At 40.4% G+C, this 26,060-nt stretch overlaps 2 protein-coding genes across 3 annotated transcripts in view; both read left to right on the forward strand.

Annotated features, from left to right (window-relative positions):
* Positions 1-15,024, forward strand: part of SPMIP4 (sperm microtubule inner protein 4) — a 40,799-nt gene extending 25,775 nt beyond the window's left edge. The window contains exons 6-10 of the mRNA XM_070787918.1: positions 148-329; positions 4,249-4,337; positions 9,612-9,786; positions 10,080-10,171; positions 13,816-15,024. Coding sequence (XP_070644019.1) covers positions 148-329; positions 4,249-4,337; positions 9,612-9,786; positions 10,080-10,171; positions 13,816-14,619 — 1,342 coding nt within the window. The 3' untranslated portion in view covers positions 14,620-15,024. The remainder of the gene's footprint in view (positions 1-147; positions 330-4,248; positions 4,338-9,611; positions 9,787-10,079; positions 10,172-13,815) is intronic.
* A 7,184-nt stretch (positions 15,025-22,208) lies between these two features.
* CYCS (cytochrome c, somatic) lies at positions 22,209-25,404 on the forward strand. 2 transcript variants are annotated; one of them, XM_019958877.2, is made up of 3 exons: positions 22,209-22,363; positions 24,087-24,263; positions 24,375-25,404. In XM_019958877.2, the coding sequence occupies exons 2-3, from the start codon at positions 24,095-24,097 to the stop codon at positions 24,521-24,523; spliced, it is 318 nt and encodes a 105-aa protein (XP_019814436.1). In that variant the 5' UTR covers positions 22,209-22,363; positions 24,087-24,094; the 3' UTR covers positions 24,524-25,404. The 2 variants fall into 2 exon arrangements, with proteins under 2 accessions (XP_019814436.1, XP_070644020.1); XM_070787919.1 differs by lacking the exon at positions 22,209-22,363 and adding an exon at positions 22,728-22,748.
* Positions 25,405-26,060: the final 656 nt, after the last annotated feature.

Here is a 26,060-nt window from a genome sequence, read left to right on the forward strand (position 1 = left end):
TGAGGATAGGGACTTTGGCTCACTGTCATACACCAGGGATTAGAACAGTACTCGCCACAAGGAGGGAGTCCCAATAAATATTGGATGATTAAGTGTTTTCCATTGCACTTCTTTCTATTCTGTTTTGTTTTCTCAACTAAATCTCAGGGAAATCTGCTCCCCGTATCCAATTGAACACCCCTACCATACACACATCTCCCGTGGAGCCATGTTCCCGACTTTTACATCACCCAAGGATCTCTACACTGGCATTAAAGCCCGAACCCAACAGCCGTTCCCTCCCACAGTGCCAACAAAGCCTTATGATACAACAGTTTTGAAGACAAGAGGTAACGTGATTTCAAATCAGAACAGTATTCATTCTTTTTATATTTGAAGTTTATTCAATAATAAAATTAAACAAAGGACCCCATTACAGACTAAATCAAATTCTCTGCAGATGCTCTTTACTTTTCTTTACAGAGCTTCCTATGATATAACCAGAAACCAAATGTAAAATTAGATGCTTGTATTCTACTTGTATTTTCAATGTTTATTTCCTTCCCATTCTCTCTATGGTTTAGCTTTGACAAATTTCATTCTAGCTCAAGTGATCAGCACAAAGGACAGCATTTGGCTCAGAGGCTCAGTCTAGACATGCATGTACCTGTTGTGATAAAACTGAAAAGATCATCATTGAAATAAGACTCAGGAAGTAATAAGATCAATTTAATCAATTCCTTTGAACACTCTGGAGTGTCTTTTCGCAGATGCAAAGTTTAGGGTCTTCCCAGATATGTTTCACTAAAGAGGATAGTAAGCTCGTACACTAGCCATCAATTCTGTCCCATACTAGACACCTCAAAACAGAGAATAAATCTATGGAGAAAGAAAAGATATTAGAGGGCCGGTAACTGAAGATGACAAAAGAGGTACATGGCAGACAGAGATAAATATTTGTTGAATGAACTTTGGTAAGACCCAAGAACTACACTATAATGCAGTTCCTCTACATGAATATTTGGACCCTATATAAGAAGAGAATACTGCCATGATCAATATCAACCTCAGCATCGTATTAGAAGGCAGTAAATTTTGAAAGATATGGTGAAGTGTTTAAGAGCATGGATTAGGGAGTCCAACTGCATGGGTAGCATTCTGGCTCTGCCATTTACTCACCACAGACCATGGCAAAGTTCCTTAACTTCTCTGCCTCCACTTCCCAATCTGTAAAATGGAATATTCATGCCTACTTCATAGATAAAAGAGATAGTGTTAACAGCTACTATTTTTATTACATACTTTGCTATATATAATGATTTTAGTATGTGTATAGCATGCTGAATCATTCCATAAAAGGTAGTGAAAGCTATATCAAATATATATAGATATATATCTATATACATATATATACACATGTATGTATATATGTATAGGATATCTAAGCAGTTGAAATTTTTATGATCTCATTAGGTAAATTATCAAAGTAAATTAATTTTTTCAATCCCTACATTTCATGCAAAGATGGGCTCAATACAGGACAGAAATGCTATGGACCTAACAGAAGCAGAAGATACTAAGAAGAGGTGGCAAGAATACACAGAAGAACTGTACAAAAAAGATCTTCATGACCCAGATAATCATGATGGTGTGATCATTCACCTAGAGCCAGACATCCTAAAATGTGAAGTCAAGTGGGCCTTAGGAAGCATCACTACGAACAAAGCTAGTGGAGGTGACAGCATTCCAGTTGAGCTATTCCAAATCCTAAATGATGATGCTGTGAAAGTGCCAGCAAATTTGGAAAACTCAGCAGTGGCCACAGGACTGGAAAAGGTCAGTTTTCATTCCAATCCCTAAGAAAGGCAATGCCAAAGAATGCTCAAACTACCACACAATTGCACTTATCTCACACGCTAGCAAAGTAATTCTCAAAATTCTCCAAGCCAGGCTTCAACAACACGTGGACCGTGAACTTCCAGATTCAAGCTGGTTTTAGAAAAGGCAAAGGAACCAGAGGTCAAATTGCCAACATCCGCTGGATCATGGAAAAAGCAAGAGAGTTTCAGAAAAACATCTATTTCTGCTTTATTGACTATGCCAAAGCCTTTGACTGTATGGATCACAATAAACTGTGGAAAATTCTGAAAGAGATGGGAATACCAGACCACCTGACCTGCCTCTTGAGAAACCTGTATGCAGGTCAGGAAGCAGCAGTTAGAACTGGACATGGAACAACAGACTGGTTCCAAATAGGAAAAGGAGTACTTCAAGGCTGTATATTGTCACCCTGCTTATTTAACTTCTATGAAGAGTACATCATGAGAAACGCTGGGCTGGAAGAAGCACAAGCTGGAATCAAGATTGCCAGGAGAAAGAAATATCAATAACCTCAGATATGCAGATGACACCACCTTTATGGCAGAAAGTGAAGAAGAACTAAAGAGCCTCTTGATGAAAGTGAGAGTGGAGAGTGAAAAAGTTGGCTTAAAGCTCAACACTCAGAAAAGTAAGATCATGGCATCTGGTCCCATCACTTCATGACAAATAGATAGAGCAACAGTGGAAACAGTAGCTGACTTTATTTTTTTGGGCTCCAAAATCACTGCAGATGGTGACTGCAGCCATGAAATTAAAAGACACTTACTCCTTGGAAGGAAGGTTATGACTAACCTAGACAGCATATTAAAAAGCAGAGACATTACTTTGTCAAAAAGGTCCATCTAGTCAAGGCTATGGTTTTTCCAGTAGTCATGTATGAATGTGAAAGTTGGACTGTGAAGAAAGCTGAGCACCAAAGAATTGATGCTTTTGAACTGTGGTGTTGGAGAAGATTCTTGAGAGCCCCTTGGACTGCAAGGAGATCCAGCCAGTCCATCCTAAAGGAGATCAGTCCTGGGTGTTCATCGGAAGGACTGATGTTGAAGCTGAAAATCCAATACTTTGGCCACCTAATGCAAAGAGCTGACTCATTGGAAAAGACCCTGATTCTGGGAGGGATTTAAGGCAGGAGGAGAAGGGGACAACAGAGGATAAGATGGTTGGATGTCATCACCGACTTGATGGACAGGAGTTTGGGTAAACTCCAGGAGTTGGTGATGGACAGGGAGACCTGGCATGCTGCGGTTCATGGGGTCACAAAGAGTTGGACACGACTGAGCAACTGAACTGAACTGAAATTAATTAATTCTGAAATTACATGAAGTGCATACAGTTAGGAAGAAATCACACAAATATGTGTTGAATTTATAAAAACACTTTTCCGTGCAGTTGTAGACCAGGAATTGAAGAAATACATTACCACATTAATCTTCTGTTTCAAGCATCTGCCTGTCCTTGACCAGTTAGTCATCTTTAGGGGATTTTAAAAGATGAATATATTCTAATAACCCTAATAAATGAAACCTTTCCAGGAACTAGTACTACATTGGGTTTTCTACTCTTCCACTTATTTTAACTCTTCTTTTCTAGAAATAAGTAGAATCTAGGTTAAGAGAAAGGCTCTAGAACCAGATTGCCTAAATTTGAATTATTGCACTTATTCATTGTGTGACCTTGGGAAAATTGCTTATTTTCCTTGTGCCTCAATTTCCTCCTTTGTTAAAGTAGAAATAATAGTACCTTCCTCACAGCACTCAGTACAATACTAGCAGTATAATACTAACATTATAATAAATGTTCAATAAATGCCAGCCTTTTTTCTTACTACATATAGCGATGGGTATTCAGAGCATGCTTTAATGTGGAGTTTATCATAGGACCAGAGGAAGCCAGGCTGTATTTGGTAAAGCTTCTCCAGCTACCACCAATACCTAAAAAGCTGTATTCTTTAAAAGTTCTGTTTAAATACTTCTTTTGGTAAGCACATACTAACGCCATTTCTTGATATTTAAACAGAGAAAACCTAAAACAGGTGGTAGAGAAATGTATTTGCTGAGCCTTCAGAGACCAAAAAGAGTATCTAGGAAGAGATTTATGATTTACCTAAGAATCCCTTTACCTATGATTTGCTTAAATCACCTTTTTTTAAAAAAACAAGAAAGGAGCAGTACTGCTGCCCCCTCAGTCTGCTGAAGGCACCAGGCTTAGAGACTCATTCTTGCTCTGTGTGGCCCACATGCTGTTTACTAAGGGCAAGAGTTCAAACAGAGCTATAACTATAAAGCTCAAATGTGTGCCCGAATTCCTCTCTACCTCCTATTATCTTGTTTGTATTTATGGCACCCAAAATCCTATTAATTAAAAGGCTGCTTTTCTGGAAAATTTCAGGTAACCCTTACAGATATGAACTGCTTGATTTTCCAATGGATTCCAAGAAGAAAGCATTGGTTTGGCCAGGTCAGCGTGTGTATTTTGATGTAAGTATCTTTTTAAAACTGTGTTTAAAACTTTAAAAGTTTGTTTAAAACAAAGTAAAAGATGCTTTTGCATTCTGTGTTTATAAAAATCCAAAAGATAGATTACTTTTATCTTCTATACAGATAGAAACATTGAGATTTTGGACATGATTCATATTTATTGTTTGTTTTCTTAACTGATTTTATGTAACATTTCCATATTTACAAAAAGTTCCCCACAAAATGAAGTAAACGAGTACTGTGGATCATTCACTGTCTCTACAACTCTGTTCTTATGATTCATAACATATCAAGTAACTTCGAATATACATAGAGTAAATGTAAATATACATAGAGTAAACAGAAAGATTTGCAATTTAATGTGCCAATTACAGTAGTACCTTTGTGCAGAATCAAAAATAAAATAAAACAGTAGCCACCATTTATTAAGAAATTGCTACACCCTAACTTCTTTATATATAGAGAGTTATTTGGCCCTCACAATACACTCAAAAGGTTAGTATAATCATTCCCATTTTATAAATGAGGACACTGAGGCTCAGGGAGTTGGTAACTATCTCACAATCATAGAACTCAGGCTCATGAGACTCCAGTCTCTGTTCTTAACCTCTCTACCATGACTCCACATAGTAGAAAGAGAACACTTTTAAATCCTGAAGGAAAATATATATTTGAAAATAATAATAGCTGACATTCACTGGCCAGTTAGTTTGTGAGAGGCAATACCAAGTGTTTTCCATATATTATGTCCTTGCATCTAATAGTCTGTGAAGGAGGCAAGAAATAATGATGGAAACCTAGAAACATTTGAATTTCTCTGGGAAAGACTACTGTGGCAGGCCAGAGTGTGGTCATTGCAATGTCATACAGTCATCTGTGAAGCATCTGTTTGTTTTTTGTAAAGTTATATGTCAGGGAAAATCCTTAAATAATCATCTATCTGACTAGATGACTTTTATTCTTTCAAGCAAAATCTATATCAAAGTAACCTAGAAATATGAGAGGTTCTTCTTTCAATTCCTCTCATTTCTACCTGCTGATTAAAATACTGCTGTAACTCGTGTCACCCCCCTTGGCAATCTTGATTAGCACCCCTTTACCTAAGTGTGAATTCCAGTGCTTTAAACGAGCTACAATGATCCTTTGGTTCTGGCCTTCCCGCCTCTCTTCCTTCTCACAGCCTGGCTCTGTTCGCTGGTCCCTGAGCGGGTTCATGGCCACTTCCTCTTCCTGAAATGCTCTCTTCTCTCATCTCAGACTTGCTCTTTCTTCAAGGCTCAGCTCAACCCTCATTGTTTCTGTTGCATAGCAGAGAGTAAACCAAATTAGGAAAACTGTGTTCTAGTTCCTGCTGTATCTGCCATGTGTCGTCTCATGGGCATGCTCTCTGTTCACCGTCTTGCCGCCTTTGCTTTTCCTCCATTCTGTCCCAGGCAGCCTTCCTCCTACCATGCATCCTCTTATGCCTTCAACTTTCTCTGTTCCAAAGTCCTAACTAGGTATCAAAGAAACGTATCTCTGCCACTCTCTTATTTGCTCTCCCTCCTCTATTCATTTCATATGCAAATGACAAAGTTCCTAATCATGGCTTCTTAATGTAAAAACAGTGCTGACACAGTGACATGAAATATGATCCAATAAAGATCCAGTGTGTCCCCAATGTTAATGTCTCTCCAAAGAGCAAAGTGGTCTCCATAATAGACCTCTTCTCTCCATTAAACCTTAGTAAGCCCCACCACTCAAGACTAAAACAACACATTATATTTAGTGCTCTGTTTTAACATGTTATGACTGTATTAATTCCTGTTATTTTATGGCAATTTATGGAGTTTTTGGTGCCTAGCCCAGGGCACTTAAAAGCTGGCACATAGTTTTGCTTGTATCAGGTACTCAGTAAATGTTTATTAAATAATTTACAAGTTTCATAGATTTTTATAAGCTCTGCTGGGAATGTAACAACCATTTATATAGCACTCCTCCTCTGAGAATGTATTCCAAATTCTAAACAACAAGGCTATGGTTTTTCCAGAAGTCATGTATGGATGTGAGAGTTGGACTATAAAGAAAGCTGAGTGCTGAGGAATTGATGCTTTTGAAGTGTGGTGTTGGAGAAGACTCTTGAGAGTCCCTTGGACTGCAAGGAGATACAACCAGTCCATCCTAAAGGAGATCAGTCCTGGGTGTTCATTGGAAGGACTGACGTTGAAGCTGAAACTCCAATACTTTGGCCACCTGATGTGAAGAGCTGACTCATCTGAAAAGACCCTGATCCTGGGAAAGATTGAGGGCAGGAGGAGAAGGGGACGACAGAGGGTGAGATGGTTGAATGGCATCACCGACTCAATGGACATGGGTTTGGATAGACTCCGGCAGTTGGTGATGGACAGGGAGGCCTGGCATGCTGCGGTTCATGGGATCGCAAAGAGTCGGACACGACTGAGTGACTGAACTGAACTGAAACAACTAACATACTCTGTTGTACTGAGATGTTAACATCTCAGAAGTTGGAATTCCTTTCTATTCTGTACTTAGCTTCCATATTAGATCCTAACTTTCACCTGTGAATAGTATATTCAACCTAAAGTGAAAATGACAGTCACTCAGTAGCATCCAATTCTGTGACAGCCCACCAGGCTCCTTTGTCCATGGAATTCTCCAGGCAAGAATACTGGTGTGGGTAGCCATTCCCTTCTCCATGGGATCTTCTTGACCCAGGGATTGAACCTGGGTCTGCAGGTTGATCTGCCTGCAATGCAGGCAGAGTCTTTACCATCTAAGCCACCGGGAAGCCCCCATATTCAACCAATGAAAACCTATTGAGTGAATGATCCCCAGCAATCCCTCTCTCACTGTCCTGGCAGTATTACATTACCTAACACACTAAAAACTGGCTAACTCTCCACTCTCAAAAGTTTCCTGACCCTTTAAACTCCTCCCAAGATAACTCAGGCTACAATAAAATTTTGCATTCCCTATTTTCTTCCTCTGTGCCTGTGATGGCATTTCAGTAGATCCCTGCTGTTAGATAGACCAAATTGTTGTTCTTCAGTCACTAAGTCATGTCCAACTCTTTGCGACCCCATGAACTGCAGCTCCCCATGAACTGAAGACTTCCTTGTCCTTCACTCTCTCCTGGAGCTTGCTCAAACTCATGTCCATTGAGTCGGTGATGCCATCCAACTATCTCATCCTCTGTTGTCCCCTTCTCCTGCCATCAATCTTTCCCAGCATCAGAGTCTTTTCCAAAGAGTTGGCTCTTCGCATCAGGTGGCCAAAGTATTGAAGCTTCAGCTTCAGCATCAGTTCTTCCAGTTAGTATTTGGGGTTGATATCCTTTAGGATTGATTGGTTTGATCTCCTTGCAATCCAAGGGACTCTCAAGAGTCTTCTCCAGCACCACAATTCAAAAGCATCAATTCTTTGGGCCAGATTAAAACACAGAATTAATCTTGCCCCTCAGAACAAGATTTGAACTTTGAAAATCATGATAAAGAAATAAAGAGGGCTTTATTTAGCCCTGGATAAGCAGGCCACATAATCATGAAAGGTTTATAGAGCTGGTTATTTAATACTTCTTGAGACAGATTTTTACCAAGTGACTTTTATCATGACTACTTTAGGTATGGAAATGGGGTTCCCTCCAACCTCACAGGGTTGTGGTGAGCAGCAGCCCTTAGGCCCAGAAACTTTAGAATGCCTGTGCTTTATAAGGCCCAGCTCTGGCTAACTGTGCCCCTCCTTGTGGGGCAGAAAGTTTATGAGAACAAGAGGGTGTGTCCATCTGAACCTGTGCTCCCCAGTCTCTTGCCCCAGATTGATGCTGGACTGTACGTTCCCTGACAAGTGGCTTTGAACCCAGTTTCAGGCCCTTTATGGGGTCTCTTCCCCAGGTCCATCCTCCCAGGGGTTGACAGTGCTGCCAAGCTAGTATATCCCTCTAGGCCAGATGGGTGGCCAAGAGGTGGCTGTGTGCTGGAAGGGGCAGTAATAGGTATATTGAACTTGAACTTAAGGGATAGGTACCCTCATATAAAAGGCACCTCATAGTTTGGGATGGAAGTGGGGGTAAGAAGGTGAGGTACGAAAGCAGTCGGGCCAGGGGCTAGCAGTTGGCTCTTTTTGAACCACCATGTCCCACCCAGTGCAATACTTGGGACAGCCTAAGAAGACTTGGAATAGTCTAAGAAGTCTAAATTTGAACCTGGTCTTCCAGGTTGTTATGAAAGTATCTTATCAAGGTAGGAGAGTGAAACATACTTACTTGCCAGTTTATTTGCTTGATTTACAAATTGAACTATTTAGACTAATGGAATGTGGACTCTCATTGTACTAAAATCCCAGGACCTGCAAGTGTTAAGGGTGGGCCTGGCCGTAAGGACAAGTTCGCAAGGTTCAAGAAGTATTTATTCCATACTTCCCCGCACCACCCCGTCTCTGCCCTTGCAGTTCCTTTAGCCTCTCCGCCTCTGCATGCCACTCAAGCCCTACTTTCTGTGGTGTCACCTAACATGGTCTCTTGTCGCCTCCCACCCTGTGCTTCCAGCACCACTTCCCTACTCGGCTGGAATCAATTTCTCCCTCCTCTGAACTTCCAAATTATTTTGTCTTGACTTCTCCTGTAGCCAAGAGTTAGTGTCCATCTTATAGTCATTTATGTTCACGCCTTATCTCCCCTTCTAGCCAGTGTACTCCTCGATGACAAGATTTGTTTCTGATCCACCTGTGTGTCTGCCACTACCTTACACATGTAGGTGCTCTGTAAATATGTATTGAGAATCATCAATCTGAGAAAATGTGAATTTCTAAGTAAACAAAAAGACTACAGGGTTTTAAACAAAAAGACTACAGTGAAACCCATTCATTCACTTTTATGTGCATTCCTCCTTTTGAAAATATAAAACTCTATTTGTAAAGCAGTTATGTCTACAGAATGAAATTTTTATTTGAATTTCAGTGAGTTAGCCTTCATCAGAAATTCATAAATGATATCATATGGTGTCATTTTAGGCAGGGAAGGAGAAGTAGGAGGCACACAATTTTGGCTGTACCTCAGAGTCCTTTATTTCTCTAATAAAATTTCATTGCATTTCTCCAAAGTATACTTTCAGATGCCCTGCTAAAGTAAAGGAATTTTCAAAAAGACCTCCTTTGATAAAAATACTGTGTTTAACTCTAAATACAGTTTAGGTTACAGTTGCAGAATTTTAGTAATTAATGAAGGAAAAGTATTATGATCTTTTCTAACAGCAATGACCTTTTATACTCATATTCTAGCTTCCTAAATGTGTTGAGAAAAACAAGCCAGTGTTCTACCCAAAACCACCTAAAACCTTCGCTCCTAACACTTCTTTAAATTCATGGGACCCTATTACTTCTCTAAAAGAAGTCAACATACAAAGAAATCTCGAGAAGTCCCACTGGATCACTTCATATAATCATGATTTTACAGGTATGAGTTCACTTTAATGAGTAAAAAGAACAAACTTAGAATATTTAACAAGTGCTATTACAGCTTTATCTTCTAATATTTCCCCGTTTTCTTAATCTAAGTAGCAATCAGAATAAGGTGGGTGGTAAGTTCCTCTTAGAGGGTAATTGGAAAGTTAAGTTTGTTTTCATTTTTTATCATTTCTAATTATATTACAAAGGGGAACAGGTAAGTGTTTCTATGAAAAGGTCTAAATTTACATAGCATTCTTCATTTACTTTAACAAAATAATAAGATGTGATGTTTCCATTAAGGTCTGGGGCCCATGAATCCCCTTGAACTGGATGATTACCATGAAAAGGAGGTAGCAGAGTTAACTGGACAGATAGGATTTGACCCAGAGCCTGTAAGTAATTGCAGTCAACTCTCAGTTATTTAGGGGGAAAGTGTCTAGATTTGGGGGCTTCCCAGGTGGCTCAGGGGGTAAAGAATCCACCTGCAATGCAGGAGACGCAGGTGCAATCACTGTGTTAGGAAGGTCCCCTGGAGGAGGTCATGGCAACCCACTCCAGTATTCTTGCCTGGAGGATCCCATTAAAAAAGGAGCCTGACAGGGTACAGTCCACAGGGTCCCAAAGAGTCAGACGCGCCTGGTGTGTCTGAGCACACATGCACGCACACATCTAGGTTCTGGGCTCCTTGCTTTACTCACTTTTTATTTGCTTCCTGAATATTAGTGACCAAGCCAGCAAAGGGAAAATTTAACTCAGTTCAGAAGTTAATTCTGAATTGATTCGAACTTGTCCACTGTTTTGAAGAACAAGCAGGTTTTCTTATCTTCATCACATGGGTGCATGCTACATCACTTCATTTGTGTCAGACTTTTTGCGGCCCTGTGAACTGCAGCCTGCCAGGCTCCTCTGTCTATGGGATTCTCCAGGCAGGAATACTGGAATGGGTTGCCGTGCCCTCTTTCAGGGGACTTCCAGACCCAGGGATCAAACCCATGTCTAATTATGTCTCCTGCACTGACAGGCAGGTTCTTTACCACTAGCACTAGCTGGCAAGTCCTTTCTTCATCACAGTACTGGGTTATTTTTGTTTTATTTTGTTTTACAGATTTTCTACTATGCTACTGTTGCTAAAATTTACAAAGGAATTGGTTTATGAACATTTACCTAGTAATAAATGTGGTTCTTAATAAATTCTGTGAATCTTTGCATATTTTATATCTTGTACACTTTCACTGCTGCTGAAGAGATAAAGGCTTCCTCCTGATATCCACAATCATTGAGAGTTGGCTGAATTACAAACAAAAGCCAATAAATTCTCTGCAAATAATAAGAGATTTCTTAATTGATTATGTGAAATGTCCTAAAAGAAATGATCAAGCCCTTTAGTGATAGAAGTTATAATTTCTTAGCTTAATTATGCAAGTGAAATAAAATGACCTAATAGGATACATTTATGTTGTTTGATTTGGACCTAAATTTTATCCTCTAAAACTCAGTTTTTTAAACAAGATTAATATTTCCAAAGATGTAGGTTCTGGAAAGACACCTAAGAAACAATGTTAAGGTATTTCAACATGAACTCTTTTTAGACTGAATGATCAAATTTATTTTATATAGCTTCAGTATTTCTCAGGGTGATATAATAAATCATAACACTAGAAGTAGTTCCACAGACTGTGCCTTATAATTCACTAAAAGGTTTTTAATTTTCTCTATGTTTTACCTGTAACAAACATTCTCTAAGGCTAGAGAAGACTATACATATACTGTGACGTTGTCAGGTGTGTTCAACAGCCGTCCAGATTTCCAGATTTAAGCCCGTAGAGTCCAGTCCCTCAGGAAGCAGCTTTATCATTTTTACAAGGAAATACATGTACAGTTATACAAAGGATGTTTGTCAAGTATATTATATGCAAAATTATCATACATGTAAATAACACCTAAATTTTTTATTAATAACAAGATAAAATATGTCTTAAATAGTTGGAAGTTTAAAAGAAAGTTTAAGTGACTCTTGCTGGTTTCTAATTAAAATATAAATAATAGAGTCTGAGAAAGCATGTTTTACTGGTGATAAATATGTGTATGAAATATTTTGTTGTAGAATAAAGTAAAGGTATAAAGGCTGCTTCTCACATATAAGGATACCATCAAAGTAAGATATATACTTTTTTGTTTATAAATTTAACAGTGTATTTCAAAGGAATTTTTTTCTTGTTTTCATAGTATCTACTCAAACCTGATTAGTTAAAGGAAATAACAAATTTGTTGATAACAGTATGGAAACTCTTCCAACTATGAACAGATTAGGTTTCAAAAAGCTGTTCCCAAGTCCTTTTTTTTTTTTCTAATTCCAAACTAGAGTTATATTTTCACCATTCTTATTTTTATCTTTGCTATCAATTCCATCATTGTCACACATTCGTTTTTAGTTTTCTTTCTTAAACAGATTATAAAAATGTTCAAATGTTCAATGTTAACATACAGAAAAGTCTAAATAATTTTACAGTTAAGACCTGTATACCCATGGTCTAGATTTTACCTAGCATTTTACTATACTTATTTTATCACACATCTATCTATCTTGCCATCACTCCAAACATCGATAAATTCACTTTATTTTTTCTGCATTTCCATGTAAATCACAGATTTACACTTAATCCTAAACATTCAGCATGTGTGTGTGTGTGTGTGTGTGCATGTGTGCTCAGTCGACTTGTTGGGACCCCATGGACTGTAGCCTGCCAGACTCCTCTGTCCATGGGATTTTTCCAGGCAAGAGCACTGGAGTGGGTCACCATGCCCTTCTCCAGGGGATCTTCTTGACCCAGAGATCAAACCCGAGTCTCCTCCTGCATTGCAGGCAGATTCTTTACCCCTGAGCCAATAGGAAACCTCAAAAATGCATACCATTAATTGGACTTAAATTAATTTTTTCTTTTAAGGTGATAGCTCAGTTGGTAAAGAATCCTCCTGCAATGCAGGAGACCCCAGTTCAACTCCTGGGTTGGGAAGATCCAATGGAGAAGGGATAGGCTACCCACTCCAGTATTCTGGCCTGGAGAATTCCATGGACTGTATAGTCCATGGGGTCGCAAAGGGTCGGACACAACTCAGTGACTTTCACTTCACTTCACATACATTCATTACAATTACACAAACCTTAAGTGTACAGTCCATAAGTTTTGACAAATGCATACACCTTTGTAACCCAAACCTCTATCAATATATTCAACATTACCATCCTCCCAGAAAGTCCCTTCATGCCCCTTCCAAGTCAACTCCTCCCTCTTCCTCATCCCTCCCCCCAGTCATATATCTATTAATAACCCCTTCAACATACTCATTGCTTTTGCAGTTACCAGACATGATTAAGTTCATAATATCTGTCAAACATCTCAAAAAAGAAGCACAGCTATGACAAACCCCTGTCAGACCAGTGTTTCTCCAAGCATAGCATATCACTGGCCTTAGCATCACTCGAGATGCTTATTAAGAGAACAGATTCCTAAGGCCTACTGCAGACCCTCTGCATCACAATCTCAGAGGACCAAGCTTGGGAATCTTATTTTCTGCTAATTCAGAAGCTGATTCTGAGTCAACCAACCAAGGTTTAAAAACCCTTGCCTGAGTCTAATAAAGAAGGCTTTGGCTGAGATTTAAATAATTGCACGTAAATTTTAATTAACATCATCTGTGTTGGTGACCGACATCATCATAAAATATGACCTGTTTCATTCCAATAAGTTCTTTTATATCTTGGAAAGTCTGAAAGCAAAGAGTTCCTACATGGAAAAATTTCTCTATAGCCAAGTAAAAATGTGCCCTTTCCTTATAAAAACGTGTTTATTAGGACCCAAATTTCAATGTCTTTAAACAAATATCAGTAAACATTGCAGTGTTTACTCCAACCCATCCTGTGTTTGCTCAGATAGTGAAAATGGGTGTGGGTTTTGACCTGCCATTTGTGGCAATATCCTGACAATGCTAGATCTATTAATTAGTTCATTTTCTCTTTTTTATCCTACCACCACAGCAAGAAAAATTCCATCCTGCCTTAAAGCCCACCAGACCCTTGGAAGGACGAATTGCCCGACTGATTCAGAACCAACGTCCTCTGGAGGCTATTCTTGAGCAAAGACCATCTTCCTGCCCAGACTGTACCCCTAGAGTTCTGTGTACTTTTCATACCTTTGTGCCCAGTTCTACAGAAATGATGGCTCTGAGTGATAACATACCTGCAGATGTGACACATAAAAACCAGGAGATTGAAGAAAAGATTAAGGAAGAACAAAGCTTGCTATCTACCTATGCACTCCCATCCTGTTACCCAACAAAAGATCTGGCTAATACTTACGACATAAAACCATTTCCAAAAATCACAGATACTAAAAAGACAGAAGATTTGTACTGGAGACAGCTGTCATTAAAACCCCAACTTATACCTTACTGTAACCCAGATCATTACATTCCCTATGAACATTTAAATCAGTATAATGTGTACCAAAATCCTGTTAGCCTTAGTAAGCCTGGTATTTTACAAAGTAAACCAGACCTGAAAACTTGTGATTTTGAACACTTTTTAAGTAAGCCAGAACAGTTGACCTTGAATATGGAGGATGATGAAGAAACAAAACCTATCCTGGGTTGGATTCCTAGAGCTGGAGTGGCCAAACCTCAAACGGACCTGCTGGAGCTTAAGAACGCTTTTTCAAAAACTGGTGCACAAAAACGTTTCCATAAATCAGTTCTAGAAGACTATAAAGACCTCAGGGATAAAGAGCACTTGGGGAAGAAACACCAATTCTATGGCCATAATTCCTATTATTTCTATAATTGAGCTATTCATCCTTCCCTTCAAAACCCAGCTTCTAGCAAGAAAAGAAAAAATATAACAGAATTTCTTCCTCATTGCTGGATTCTGTTTTTTGGAGAAGGCATAATGAGCTTGTTAATGAGGTTTATGTTTTCAGGTATTTAAGTTAGGGTCTGATCAGAAGAACCCAGAAAAGGTGATGTTCTGACTTCTTCAAAAGTTTAACAATTTGACAATAAAATAGAACCAGAAAAATTTATAGTCTTTAATCTCATTTTCAAATTATATGCCAAGGAGTATTTCCAAAATCATAATAAACAATGTGTATGACAAAATTTTACAAAAAATATTTGAAAAAAACTCAAATTCCTGATAATCGACAAACGTCTATACAAACTACAGTAGTACCTTAATAAAATAAATATATGGACACTGTCCCTGTGTAGGTAAATGTTTGTATAAAATAACACTAGGTACAAAGACAAAATTCAAAAGCCCAGTTAACTGAGGGACTGACAGCTCTACAAACTACATTACCTTAATAAATACGTGGGCCCTGTTCCTTTGTGTAAACACGTGGACAAAATAAGTTAGTGGAAAAGACAAAACTCAAAATGCTCTGCATGCGCACACATTCTAAGTTGGATGTTTCTTTTCCTTTCACCTTCTGATAGAGAAACATAACCATTTCTTTTATGAAGAAAAAATGATTTTATTGCAAAGATCTAGAAATGGTTTTAATTAGTAACTGATGAACTCTATGGCAAGAAAGGATGGTGTCTTAGTCTGTTTGGGCTGCTATGACAACATACCATGAACTCGGTGGCTTATGTAAACAACAAACATCATTCTCACGGTTCTGGAGGCGGGGAAGTCCAGGTCACAGCGCTGGCAGGTTTGGTGTCCGGTGAGGCTCTGCTTCCTCACTGACCGCCATCTTCTCACCACAACCTCACTTGATAAAAGAAGCAAGGGATCTATCTGGGCTTCTTTTGAGGGCACTAACCCCATTCATGAAGGTTCTGCCTTCATGAACTAAAGTGAAAGTCGCTGAGTCCTATCCGACTCTTTGCGACCCATTGGTCTATACAGTCTGTGGAATTCTCCAGGCCAGAACTGGAATGGATAGCCTTTCCCTTCTCCAGGGGATCTTCCCAACCCAGGGATCGAACCCAGGTCTCCTGCATTGCAGGCAGATTCTTTACCAACTGAGCCACCAGGGAAGACCAAAACTACTGGAGTGGGTAGCCTATCCCTTCTCAATTGGATCTTTCCAACCCAGGAGTCGAACTGGGGTCTCCTGTATTGCAGGCAGAAACTAATCACATGCCAAAGACTCCCACCTCCTAATAATCTTGGGGGTTAGGATTTCAATATATAAATTTTCAGGGAGGGGGATACAAACATTCAGACCACAGCAGATGGCTTGATATCTATTATTCTAAAGCCAAATATGATTTTTAGAAGGTGTCTACCAAGAGTTTATATGACTGCTAAATGGAATAAACTCATTTATTGATAATATGCCAAGAGCTATGTTTTAGACAGTTTACCATGGAAAGTTCATGAGGAACTTCTGAGTGTATTTTTGAGATTTAATATTTGTTTTTGTTTCATGACCAATATGTCATTTGGTTACACCCTCTTTAAAACTATTCTGGGCTAAAATTATGGAATGGAATTTTTTCCAAATTTTATTCTGTAGCACTAGTTATATTCATTAAATTAGGTATTGTGGGAAGCAAAAAGTCACATGGTAAAATAACGTTGGGGAAAACTGGGGGCAAGAAAGTCAATCACATGACTTAATCACAAGATTCTCCATATCTTCTGACATGTAAACATATTGGGGTATGCCTAAGGTGAGGGGGATGGGCTTCCCTGGTGGCTCCGTGATAAAGAATCCATTTGCCAATGCAGGTTTGATCCCTAATCCGGGAAGAGCCCCTGGAGAAGGAAAGGGGACCCCACTCCAGTATTCTTGCCTGGTAAATCTCATGGACTGAGGAGCCTGGTGGGCTATACAGTCCATGGGATCACGAAGAGTCAGACATGACTTAGCAACCGAACAACAAGGCAAAGAAGTTGGGGTGTAAGGGGGGGTGGGGTGGGCGGGATTGGACAGTGACTCTAAGAGTTTGCTCTTCAGTTACTCTACTGACTTCTGGTTTCCACTGTTGCTATTGAGAGATGTGATATATATCTATTTGTAATTTTCTTAAGTAGATAATCTCTCTTTTACATCTATTTTAAATACTTCTTTTTGTCTAGAAAGTTCTGATGTTCCATCACCAGGTCTTAATGCTGATTTTGTTTATCCTGTTTGCATTCATGTGCTTTCTGAATCTGAGACTCATGTCTTACATCAGTTTTGGAAAATTCCCAGATTTATATTTTCAAACACAGGCCTCTCCCTAATTTTCTCTATTTTAGTCTTCTGAAACTCTAAATAGACCTCCTTATACTATCTTTCTTATGTCTTTTTTTTTTTCTTATGTCTTAACTTCTCTAATTTCTCTTTTATATATTCTACCATTTGTTCTCTAAATTACATTTAGTAATTACTTTGTATTTACCTTCCATTTCATTAATTCTCTCATTTGTACCTTTTCTTTAAACCTGCTTTTAAAATGTGCTTTGTGGCCCATCTTTTGAGTCTTTAATGCAGGACGATTGGCCATATTTACTTATTGTGTGTGTGTGTATGTGTGTGTGTGCGCGCTTAGTCGCTTCAGTCATGTCTGACTCTTTGCAACCCCATGGACTGAAGCCTGCCAGGCTGTCCGTGGGATTTTTCAAGCACAAATACTGGAATGGGTTGCTATGCCCTCCTCCAGGGGATCTTCCAGACCCAAGGATCAAACCCAAGTCTCCTGCATCTCCTGCATCTCCTGCATTGCAGACGGATTCTTTACCACTGAGGCACTGGGGAAGCCCATATACTTATTTTATATATTTTTAAAAATCAATCTATAATCCAGTCACTAAAATATCAAGAACTCACATGCTATGTTCCTCCTCATTCCATTTCCCAGCCTGTCCTCTCAGAATCACAGTAGGCATTATCCTTTCCTTTAGTTATAGCTATGGCTTAGTCTTTCTTGTCCTTGAATTTTGTATAAAGCTCACCCTATATATGAAGTTTATTTCAGTGACTTTAACTTTTATTTACAGAAATTATTTTTGTCTTTTTAAAATCTGCCACATTATTTCTGATAATCCCTTGTTTGTTGCACATGTTTTTGTTTCCTTCTTTATCTAAATGTTTTCAAATATCATTTCACATTATACATTGTAAAGGTAAATAAAATTTATTTTCTCTGTTTACAAAGGAAAAAGTGGAGAAGGAAATGGCAACCCACTTCTGTATTCTTGCCTGGAGAATTCCATGGACTGTGCCTGGCAGGCTACAGTCCAGGGTCCCGAGAATCGGACACGACTGAAGTGACTAACACATAATGGAAAAAGAGACCTTTCCCCTCTCTCCCATCTTCTAAGAGGAAGGAAGAAAATCTAAACCACCTAAATCCTCACACTAACCATTTGGAATGTAAATAGGTCTCTCAAAAAATGTAAACACCTCGGTAGATAGAGCTTCACCTTGGGAGCTTAATGCAGGTGTAACCATTTACTTCTCAGGAAAGTAAGTTTTATTTTTCTTTTGGATGAGGACAACTCATTAAACAAATGGCTACCACAAATTCCCAAGTGAACTTAGGGCGAAATAATGTGAAAAAATAAAAACTTAACTAAGAAGGATCTGGCCACAAACGGTGATGTCAAGTCCTCCTGTGGAAAACAGGTGACCGTTAATCCAAATAACGTGACAATGGTGCTGCCAAATGGAAAACAGGGCACTACTGACCCTAAAGCCTCATCTTATATGCTAGCTAAAAGCAGCATGAGATAAAAAGCATTATAATTAGTTTAGCTGTATAAATTGTGTGAGGTCTTACTTTGATTTGGTAGTTTCTTCTAGATTACCTATATACAGCTATTTTATATTGTGCTTATTCAGTAAGAAATGTGTTTGCTTTCTTTCCATAGTGATGTGAGGTCTCTCTTTTTCAGTAAGGTTTTTACTTCTCCAACAGTATCTAATAATTCCAACACCTGTGGCCCTTTGTGGCTGTAATTTTGCTCTTTGTTGGTTTTCATTATTATCTCATGCACAGCATTTCTTAAATATGGAACCTGGGTTGATTGAGATATTTCTCTGGAGATCTGAGTTTGTTTTTGCCAGACACCAGAACACATCACCTATCTACAACTACTTTGTTCATTTTTCTGCTAGAGGTTCCTTAGACCATGCAGGTAATAAAATAAATCAAACCTTAAACCTCCATGTGGGCAGACCTGTGGTTATGAATTATCAGAGGATACTTTTTCCTCCCATCCAGTACCCAAGACCAAGCCAGATAAGACTAATTTGGTTCTTCCCTTTGCTAATGAGCAGACTATTTTATCCTTTAGATTGAAGTGCTTCAGCATTATGCAGGGGTCTCAGCCAACTGAGACCCCTCCCTACTCCACTACTCATCTTTTGTATAAGCTTTACTTCCATTCTGCAGTTGTTTAGTGGCTACATCATGTCCAAATCTTTTACAACCCAGACTGTAGCCTGCCAGGGTCCTCTGTCTATGGGATTTCCCAGGCAAGAATACTGGAGTGGGTTGCCATTTCCTTCTCCAGAGGATCTTCCCAACCCAGGAAACCCACAACTTCTCCATTGAAGGAGCCAGCAGATGCTGAGCCAGCAGAGATGCTCTTAAAGCCTAAGGCTCTTTCACTTCAGCAAGCTTCCACAAGGTGTCTCTAGAGTCAACTTCTCCAATGCATGAAAGTGAAAAGTGAAAGTGAAATTGCTCAGTCTTGTCCGACTCCTAGCGATCCCATGGACTGCAGCCGACCAGGCTCCTCCGTCCATGGGATTTTCCAGGCAAGAGTACTGGAGTGGGGTGCCATTGAGGGGGTGGTATTTTACTAGATTTTTTTCTTATCATGAACATTTAAAAAAATATATCACCCATTGTGCTGCTGGAAGGAGAATTCTAAGGCATTTGTTTTATAATAGTTATACCCCTTGGGAGAAGGCAATGGCAACCCACTCCAGTGTTCTTGCCTGGAGAACCCCAGGGACGGAGGAGCCTGGTGGGCTGCCATCTCTGGGGTCGCACAGAGTCGGACACGACTGAAGCGACTTAGCAGCAGCAGCAGCAGTTACACCCCTTACCAGCCACTACAATAGGAAAAGATAGATATACATATATGGAACTGGGCAACTTGTAGAATAGTACTGTTCTCAACTAATTCTCTCTGGTATCTTGAATACATGATAAGCACTATAAATCTCTTTAGAATCTGAATACATGCATATTAAGCACAAATGTTATAGTATCTACTACAGGAATGTGCCAAGTGTTCATTTTTGCTCGTTTGCTTTCTGATTTTCCTACTACTTTCAATGACAAGAGTCTTTATCCCCAATTTCCTTAGGTAAAGGTGTTAAGGATTTCTGATTTTCTATTCTGCCCCTCATGGAAATAAATTTGAAATGTCAATCAATTCACTAAGCCACTTGATGTATTGCTAATTCTGCACGGCCTGCAGTACCAGCACATTGTTGCTACTCCCCATCAGTCAACTGAACAAAGACTAGTAACTTCTGATACCACAAACACATAAGATTTGAATTAGGGCAAATACCTATTTAAGGCCCAAGTATTCCTTGAAGAGATATGGGTGGCAACATTAGGACTTGGCCTCAAACGTATGGACTGAATTTGCAAGGTGTTAACTGAGCTCGGTTTTTCAAAAACTTGGGTAGCTAGTCAAATGAGCCTACTTCAGTATTATAGTTAAAACACTATCTTGGTCCACTCCAAAAGCCACAAAAGGTCTTGAATATTCAAGTGTTGTGATTTCTTCTCTGTTTTACACACACTTCTGTGGCAGCAGTGTGTGAGATTAAAGACAGGAAAATGGGAAATCAGGACACAGAAAAAAATATTCATATAAGGAGATAGATGATCTGGAGAAGAAATTACAGGACCAGTGGTTTAAGAGGGGTCTGAGGTAATAATCTAGGTTAACCTACTACTATCTATTGCTTGGGGCTTCCCAGATAGCTCAGTGGTAGAGAATCTGCCTGCCAAGAAGGAGGGGTTCAATGAATGGGTAGGGAAGATACCCTGGAGGAGGAAATGGCAACCCACTCCAGTATTCTTGCCTGAGAAATCCCATGGACAGAGATGCCTGGCAGGCTACAGTCCATGTGGTCCCAAAAGAGCCCCACGTACCTGAGCAACTAAACAACAATCTATGGCTTAACTGGAGGGAGGAGGAAGGATGCTAGAACATTAGCTCCGCCAGAGAAAAAGTCCTCACTGATTTACTCCACCGTCCTAGACAGTGCCTGGCAAATAGTATGTATTCAATAAATACTTGACTAAATGAATACAGCACCGTCTGACAGAATATGGGAAAGGAGGAAAAATTCAAACTCGGGGGCTGAATTTGAAGGACAGGAGTCGAGAAATTTCCCGGTGACAAAACTGGGCATATCTTGAATGAGAGCTTGTGGTGGAGGAAAAGTATGATTATTGGAAGCTGTAGTGATCAAACCTGTTTTTTGTTTGTTTGGTTGGTTGGTTGGTTGGTTTTGGCCTTGCCGTGCAGGCATGTAGGATTTTAGTCCTCCCAATAGGGATCCAACCGCATTCCCGGCGTTGGAAGCGTGGAGTCTTAACTTCTGGACCGCCAGAAGTCCCTTGCATTTCTAACGACTCCAACCACACCAGCTTGCTTGAACATGAGCTTCACCTAGGTTAGATGGAATGCAAATCCTCTATAGAGTTCCAAAGATTCGCTAGGCATGTAAAAATGTTTCTTTCTGGATTCTGGTTGCACACATCCCTTGCTCTTTTTGCACACAAACGCGAGAAGCACATGTAGAAAAGCACGTGGTAAAAAAGAAGCCAGCAGGCGAGGGGCCAGAACTATAATCCAGTCTCTGCCTCAACTGCAGCAGCTACCCTAGTCTTCAGGGCTCCATCAAGGGACGATTTGGAAGATAACTTAAAATTACAGCGGGCAGGCGAAACAAGAACAAGGTCAGGAGCTCGTGTCCAACTCTTCCTGGTTGCGGGCTATTTCTGTTGGGTGCAGCTCGCGCCAGCGGCGGAAATACGACCGAGTCTGGATAAAAGTCTCCAGCTGAAGGGATGACAGCCAAGAGACCTCTGGTATGTCCAAGTCGATCGTTTCCCTCCGAGCAGACAAAACCTACAGCTCAAAGAGCATTACGTCAACCAGCACGAGACTGGTTACCTTACAAGAAGATAACGCTATCTACCCACCACTCGGCTCCGCTCCACCCTCCCGGACGGCATACGCACGCACACCAAGGCCAGGACTTCTGACAGCCCCTTCCGGCACAACCCCGGTGTCGTACCTCTAATGGCCTGTCGTAATTGCCAGGAAGGAAAGGCCGGAAAGGAAGGGCACTCAACGCGGTAGCCCCCAAGCATGCTAGTCGGCATGCGCGCGCCCAGAGTCTGCACTCAGCCCTGGAGACCCGAGCCAATGAGGCGCGGTTTCGTCACTGCGTATCCGGTCGCCGGGACGCCCGTCAGGGGACCGGAGGGCGGAGCCAGTTTGGTTGCACCAACACCGGTACTTAGGCACGTACCGGCGTGTCCTTGGGCTTAGAAAGCGGGACGTTCGGCTTGTGAGCGGGAACTTCTCGGTCGCGCACAGAGAAAGAACGGTGAGCGCCGGGCGCGGAGGCCGCAGCAGGCGGGAAACTGAGCCACGAATGCGTGCGCCTGCATAGGGGCCGCGCGGGTGGACTGAGGCCCGCGCGCGGGGGCGAGGGAGCTGGCAGGGAGTGGCGCCCAGCTAGACTGCTCCGGGCCAGAACCGGGTGGGCTACGGCTTGAGACCCCAACTAGGTAGTAGGGTCTGTCAAGGTTCTGAAAACTCGGAGGCGGCTTGGTCGCGATTCTTACGCAGACGCCGGTTCTCCGTTATAGGGACTGCTGATCTGGGGCAGTGGTAGACAAGACTTCCTCCGAGGTGAGGGTGGAAGTGCGGGGATGAAACGCAGCGCTTCACGTCCTCCTTCCAAAGGAGCAGAAACGATTGCTCCTCCAGTAAGTCATTTATTGGCCACCTGTCATTTTCCTCCTTAACCTGCTGAGGAACGTCCGAGGGGGTAGGTTTCATCACAGTCTCCTTGAAACAAGCCTGGATGGATGACCTCGTGGTCACTTCCGGGGATCCCAGAGCTGGATGATGGGGGTCCCTGGGTGACCGCGAAGCCGGCTGCTGACCTCCTACCCACAGCAAAGCAATTTAGAGTGACCTGAGCGGACTGAATCAAGAAAGATTTCCCTTTTTGTAAAAATGTATTTTGTCTTCTGTTTAGAGAGCAGTGGCTTTAAATTGTATGAACAAATAATGAGGCCTTAAAAGTTGGAATTTTGATGGCTTGGATTTAATATCGCAGTTCAACCTAATTGCATTTGTGACTTTGCGTGACCTTGGTGTCATCTTTTGACATGGCTTTGAACTAGATTCCCATTTTGCTTTCCTGACCTCTAACCTTTCATCACTTACGTCAACTGGGAAAAAAATGCACATGAGAATTGTGAGTTAAGTTTTCTTTGGGGCAAAACGATGAGTATGTCCTAGAAGATGAGAAACTGCTCTGAAGAGGTTGGGGGGGGGGGGGATGTCAGTATTGTATGATTTTCATGAATGGGAGTACTGTACAAGTCAAACCCACTTTTACCAGAGGTTTGCTGCTAGTCAGCAGGAACAGGTACCACCGTTAAGGATTTTAGTGCTTTTCTAGATAATAAGGAGATGGAAGAATTGGGCTCATAAAATCTTCACCTGGAAAGATCTAGCTGAAGGCCAGTTTTGCCAGTTTACTCAGAGCCCAGAGTGCCTCATTCCTGCTCCACCCTGAAATCCTTTCAGAATTGTGTTGAAGTTCAGCGACTGCAGCCACTTGTGCCTTAATCCTTGTATAGGCTGATGGCAAGTGCCAAGTTTTAGTTGGCACTTATACACACAGAGGGGCTTTCCAGGTGGTTCAGTGGTAAAGAATCCAGCTGCCAGTGCAGGAGACACCAGAGATGTGGGTTCAATCCCTGGGTCAGAAAGCTCCCCTGGAGGAGGAAAAGCCCACCCAATATTCTTGCCTGGAAAATCCCATGGCCAGAGGAACCTGGTGGGCTACAGTCCATGGGGTCATGAAGAATCAGACACACTTAGTGACTGAGCATGCAGAGATATTCACAGAGGTGTGTTTTTCAAGGAAGTTCTTCCAGATAGTGTTTTTGGTATTAAAGAATCTGTTGCAAGTGAACTAAGTAAGACAAAATTCAACCTGTTATTCAAGTTTGGTGTCAGTGACTGGGGTTGATGATTGGAATCTACTGTACTTGGAGAAAATATTACTAATCTGAATCTTTCCTTTTTAGATTTAAAAATGGGTGATGTTGAGAAGGGCAAGAAGATTTTTGTTCAGAAGTGTGCCCAGTGCCATACTGTGGAAAAGGGAGGCAAGCACAAGACTGGGCCAAACCTCCATGGTCTGTTTGGACGAAAGACAGGTCAGGCTCCTGGATTCTCTTACACAGATGCCAATAAGAACAAAGGTAAGAGCGGGAATTGTTAACTAACACAAGCACAAACTGTATGAATGTAACCTATGGTAAACACTGTTTCAGGAGTGTGACACGCTTAACAATATATCCTTCCTTGTTTAGGTATCACCTGGGGAGAGGAGACGCTGATGGAGTACTTGGAGAATCCCAAGAAGTACATCCCTGGAACAAAGATGATCTTTGCTGGCATTAAGAAGAAGGGAGAGAGGGAAGACTTGATAGCTTATCTCAAAAAAGCTACCAATGAGTAATAGTTGGCCACTGCCTTATTTATTATGAATCAGAAGTGTCTCATGACTTTTTATGTGTACCATATTTAAATTGACTCATATACTAGAATTCAGATCATGAACGGCTGATGGAATAATTCTTTTGGACAGTCCTGATTTAAATAAGATTGGTTTGTGGTTAAACGAATATGGTCAGCTTTTTTAATTTTGATAGTAATTCCGGTTCAACAAGTACTATCATTTTTCCCATTCTAAAGAGATGATTGAACTTGAATAAGGAATATTAAACTTTTTAGGGAGATGGTGCATTGCTTCTCAAAACCTATAAGAGATTGGTTTTATATTTAGATTTCTATAACTGGTTATATTAATATATTTAAATACTGAAAAGGTGCCTTCACTGTCTCATAAACAGAGGAGGAGTCACATGTGTTTCAAGTTGTGTTCATTAGCCTGTTAAGGCAAGGATTGAAAATACACTGACAAAGTCCACTTTATCTTTTTGGTTTTATAAACTATGCCAATTTAATTAAAATTCTCTATCTAAAATTTAGCCTTTTAATGAAAGGCATTTTAGTGTGGTTTATGTATAGCATCAAATAAAGCGTATTTAGCACCTCACATTCTGTAGATGATCTTTAAGATCAGATGCTTTTTAAATTCCCTGTGACAAGATGTGTTAACAAACTTTTCTTGTTAATTCTTCACAAAGTCAGACTAAGTTATAATTCAAGGTTGTCTTAAACAGGAATTCAGAAATGCAACTGTAGAACTACTTGTATATGGTGGTTGGTAATCATGCTTTTGCCAACTCAGCAGGATTAGAGGGGCTATATCATTAGTTCAGATTTGTAAACTGTCTGATATAAGGCTTCAGAATTAAAAAACAAAGTCACAGATCATGATTTTTCTAACTTGATTTAATGGCATACCAAATGGTTGAAAAATACAGTAGCCCAAACAGGCAGCATTATTACTAGTCATAATAGTAGATCGTGTTTACTTGGTCTTCTAGGACAGCCTGCCCTAGAACAACACCTCAGTCAACCACTCAGTTTCTCTGGCCAGAATGAGCACTGCAACATTTATGCCAAATGTAGAAAGAAGACTTTCTGATCATAGTGTTATAGTATGTACAGCGTATGGTTATAGTTTATGTGCTAAATTATTCATACACAGTTTGTGTCATACATGTTTAGTGTAGTCCCTAGAAATTTTATGGAATGGTGAACTTGAACTACGCCATAAAGAATACTGAGAGAAATTCTCAGTGTGGGAAATAAGTCTGTACCAGTGGTGAGAGCCATTTCTGTGACAGTAAGGGAACTGGGAGAAGGCCTTGTCAAAAGTGATGGGGATGTTTATTTAGGTCTGTAAGGCCTGATAGAGCACTGTGTAACTTGGGAATCTTATTTTCAGTCATTGGAGAAGTGTGAAAAAGCAAAGAAGATAGTCTGAAAACATGGGCAAAAACAATTTGGGGAAGCAGAAGCCTGCTATAATTCAGGTGGTATCCAGGTCAGTGTAGCAGTTAGCTTCTAAGAAAGTTCTGCACCAG

The sequence above is a fragment of the Bos indicus genome, chromosome 4 (assembly GCF_029378745.1).
Source record: "Bos indicus isolate NIAB-ARS_2022 breed Sahiwal x Tharparkar chromosome 4, NIAB-ARS_B.indTharparkar_mat_pri_1.0, whole genome shotgun sequence".
Classification (NCBI taxonomy): Eukaryota; Metazoa; Chordata; class Mammalia; order Artiodactyla; family Bovidae; genus Bos; species Bos indicus.

Coding starts and splice junctions, on each gene's coding strand:
- CYCS (XM_019958877.2), top strand. CDS start 24,095: ATGGGTGATGTTGAGAAGGGCAAGAAGATTTTTGTTCAGAAGTGTGCC. Junction 24,264..24,374: donor AGATGCCAATAAGAACAAAG/GTAAGAGCGGGA, acceptor TTCCTTGTTTAG/GTATCACCTGGGGAGAGGAG.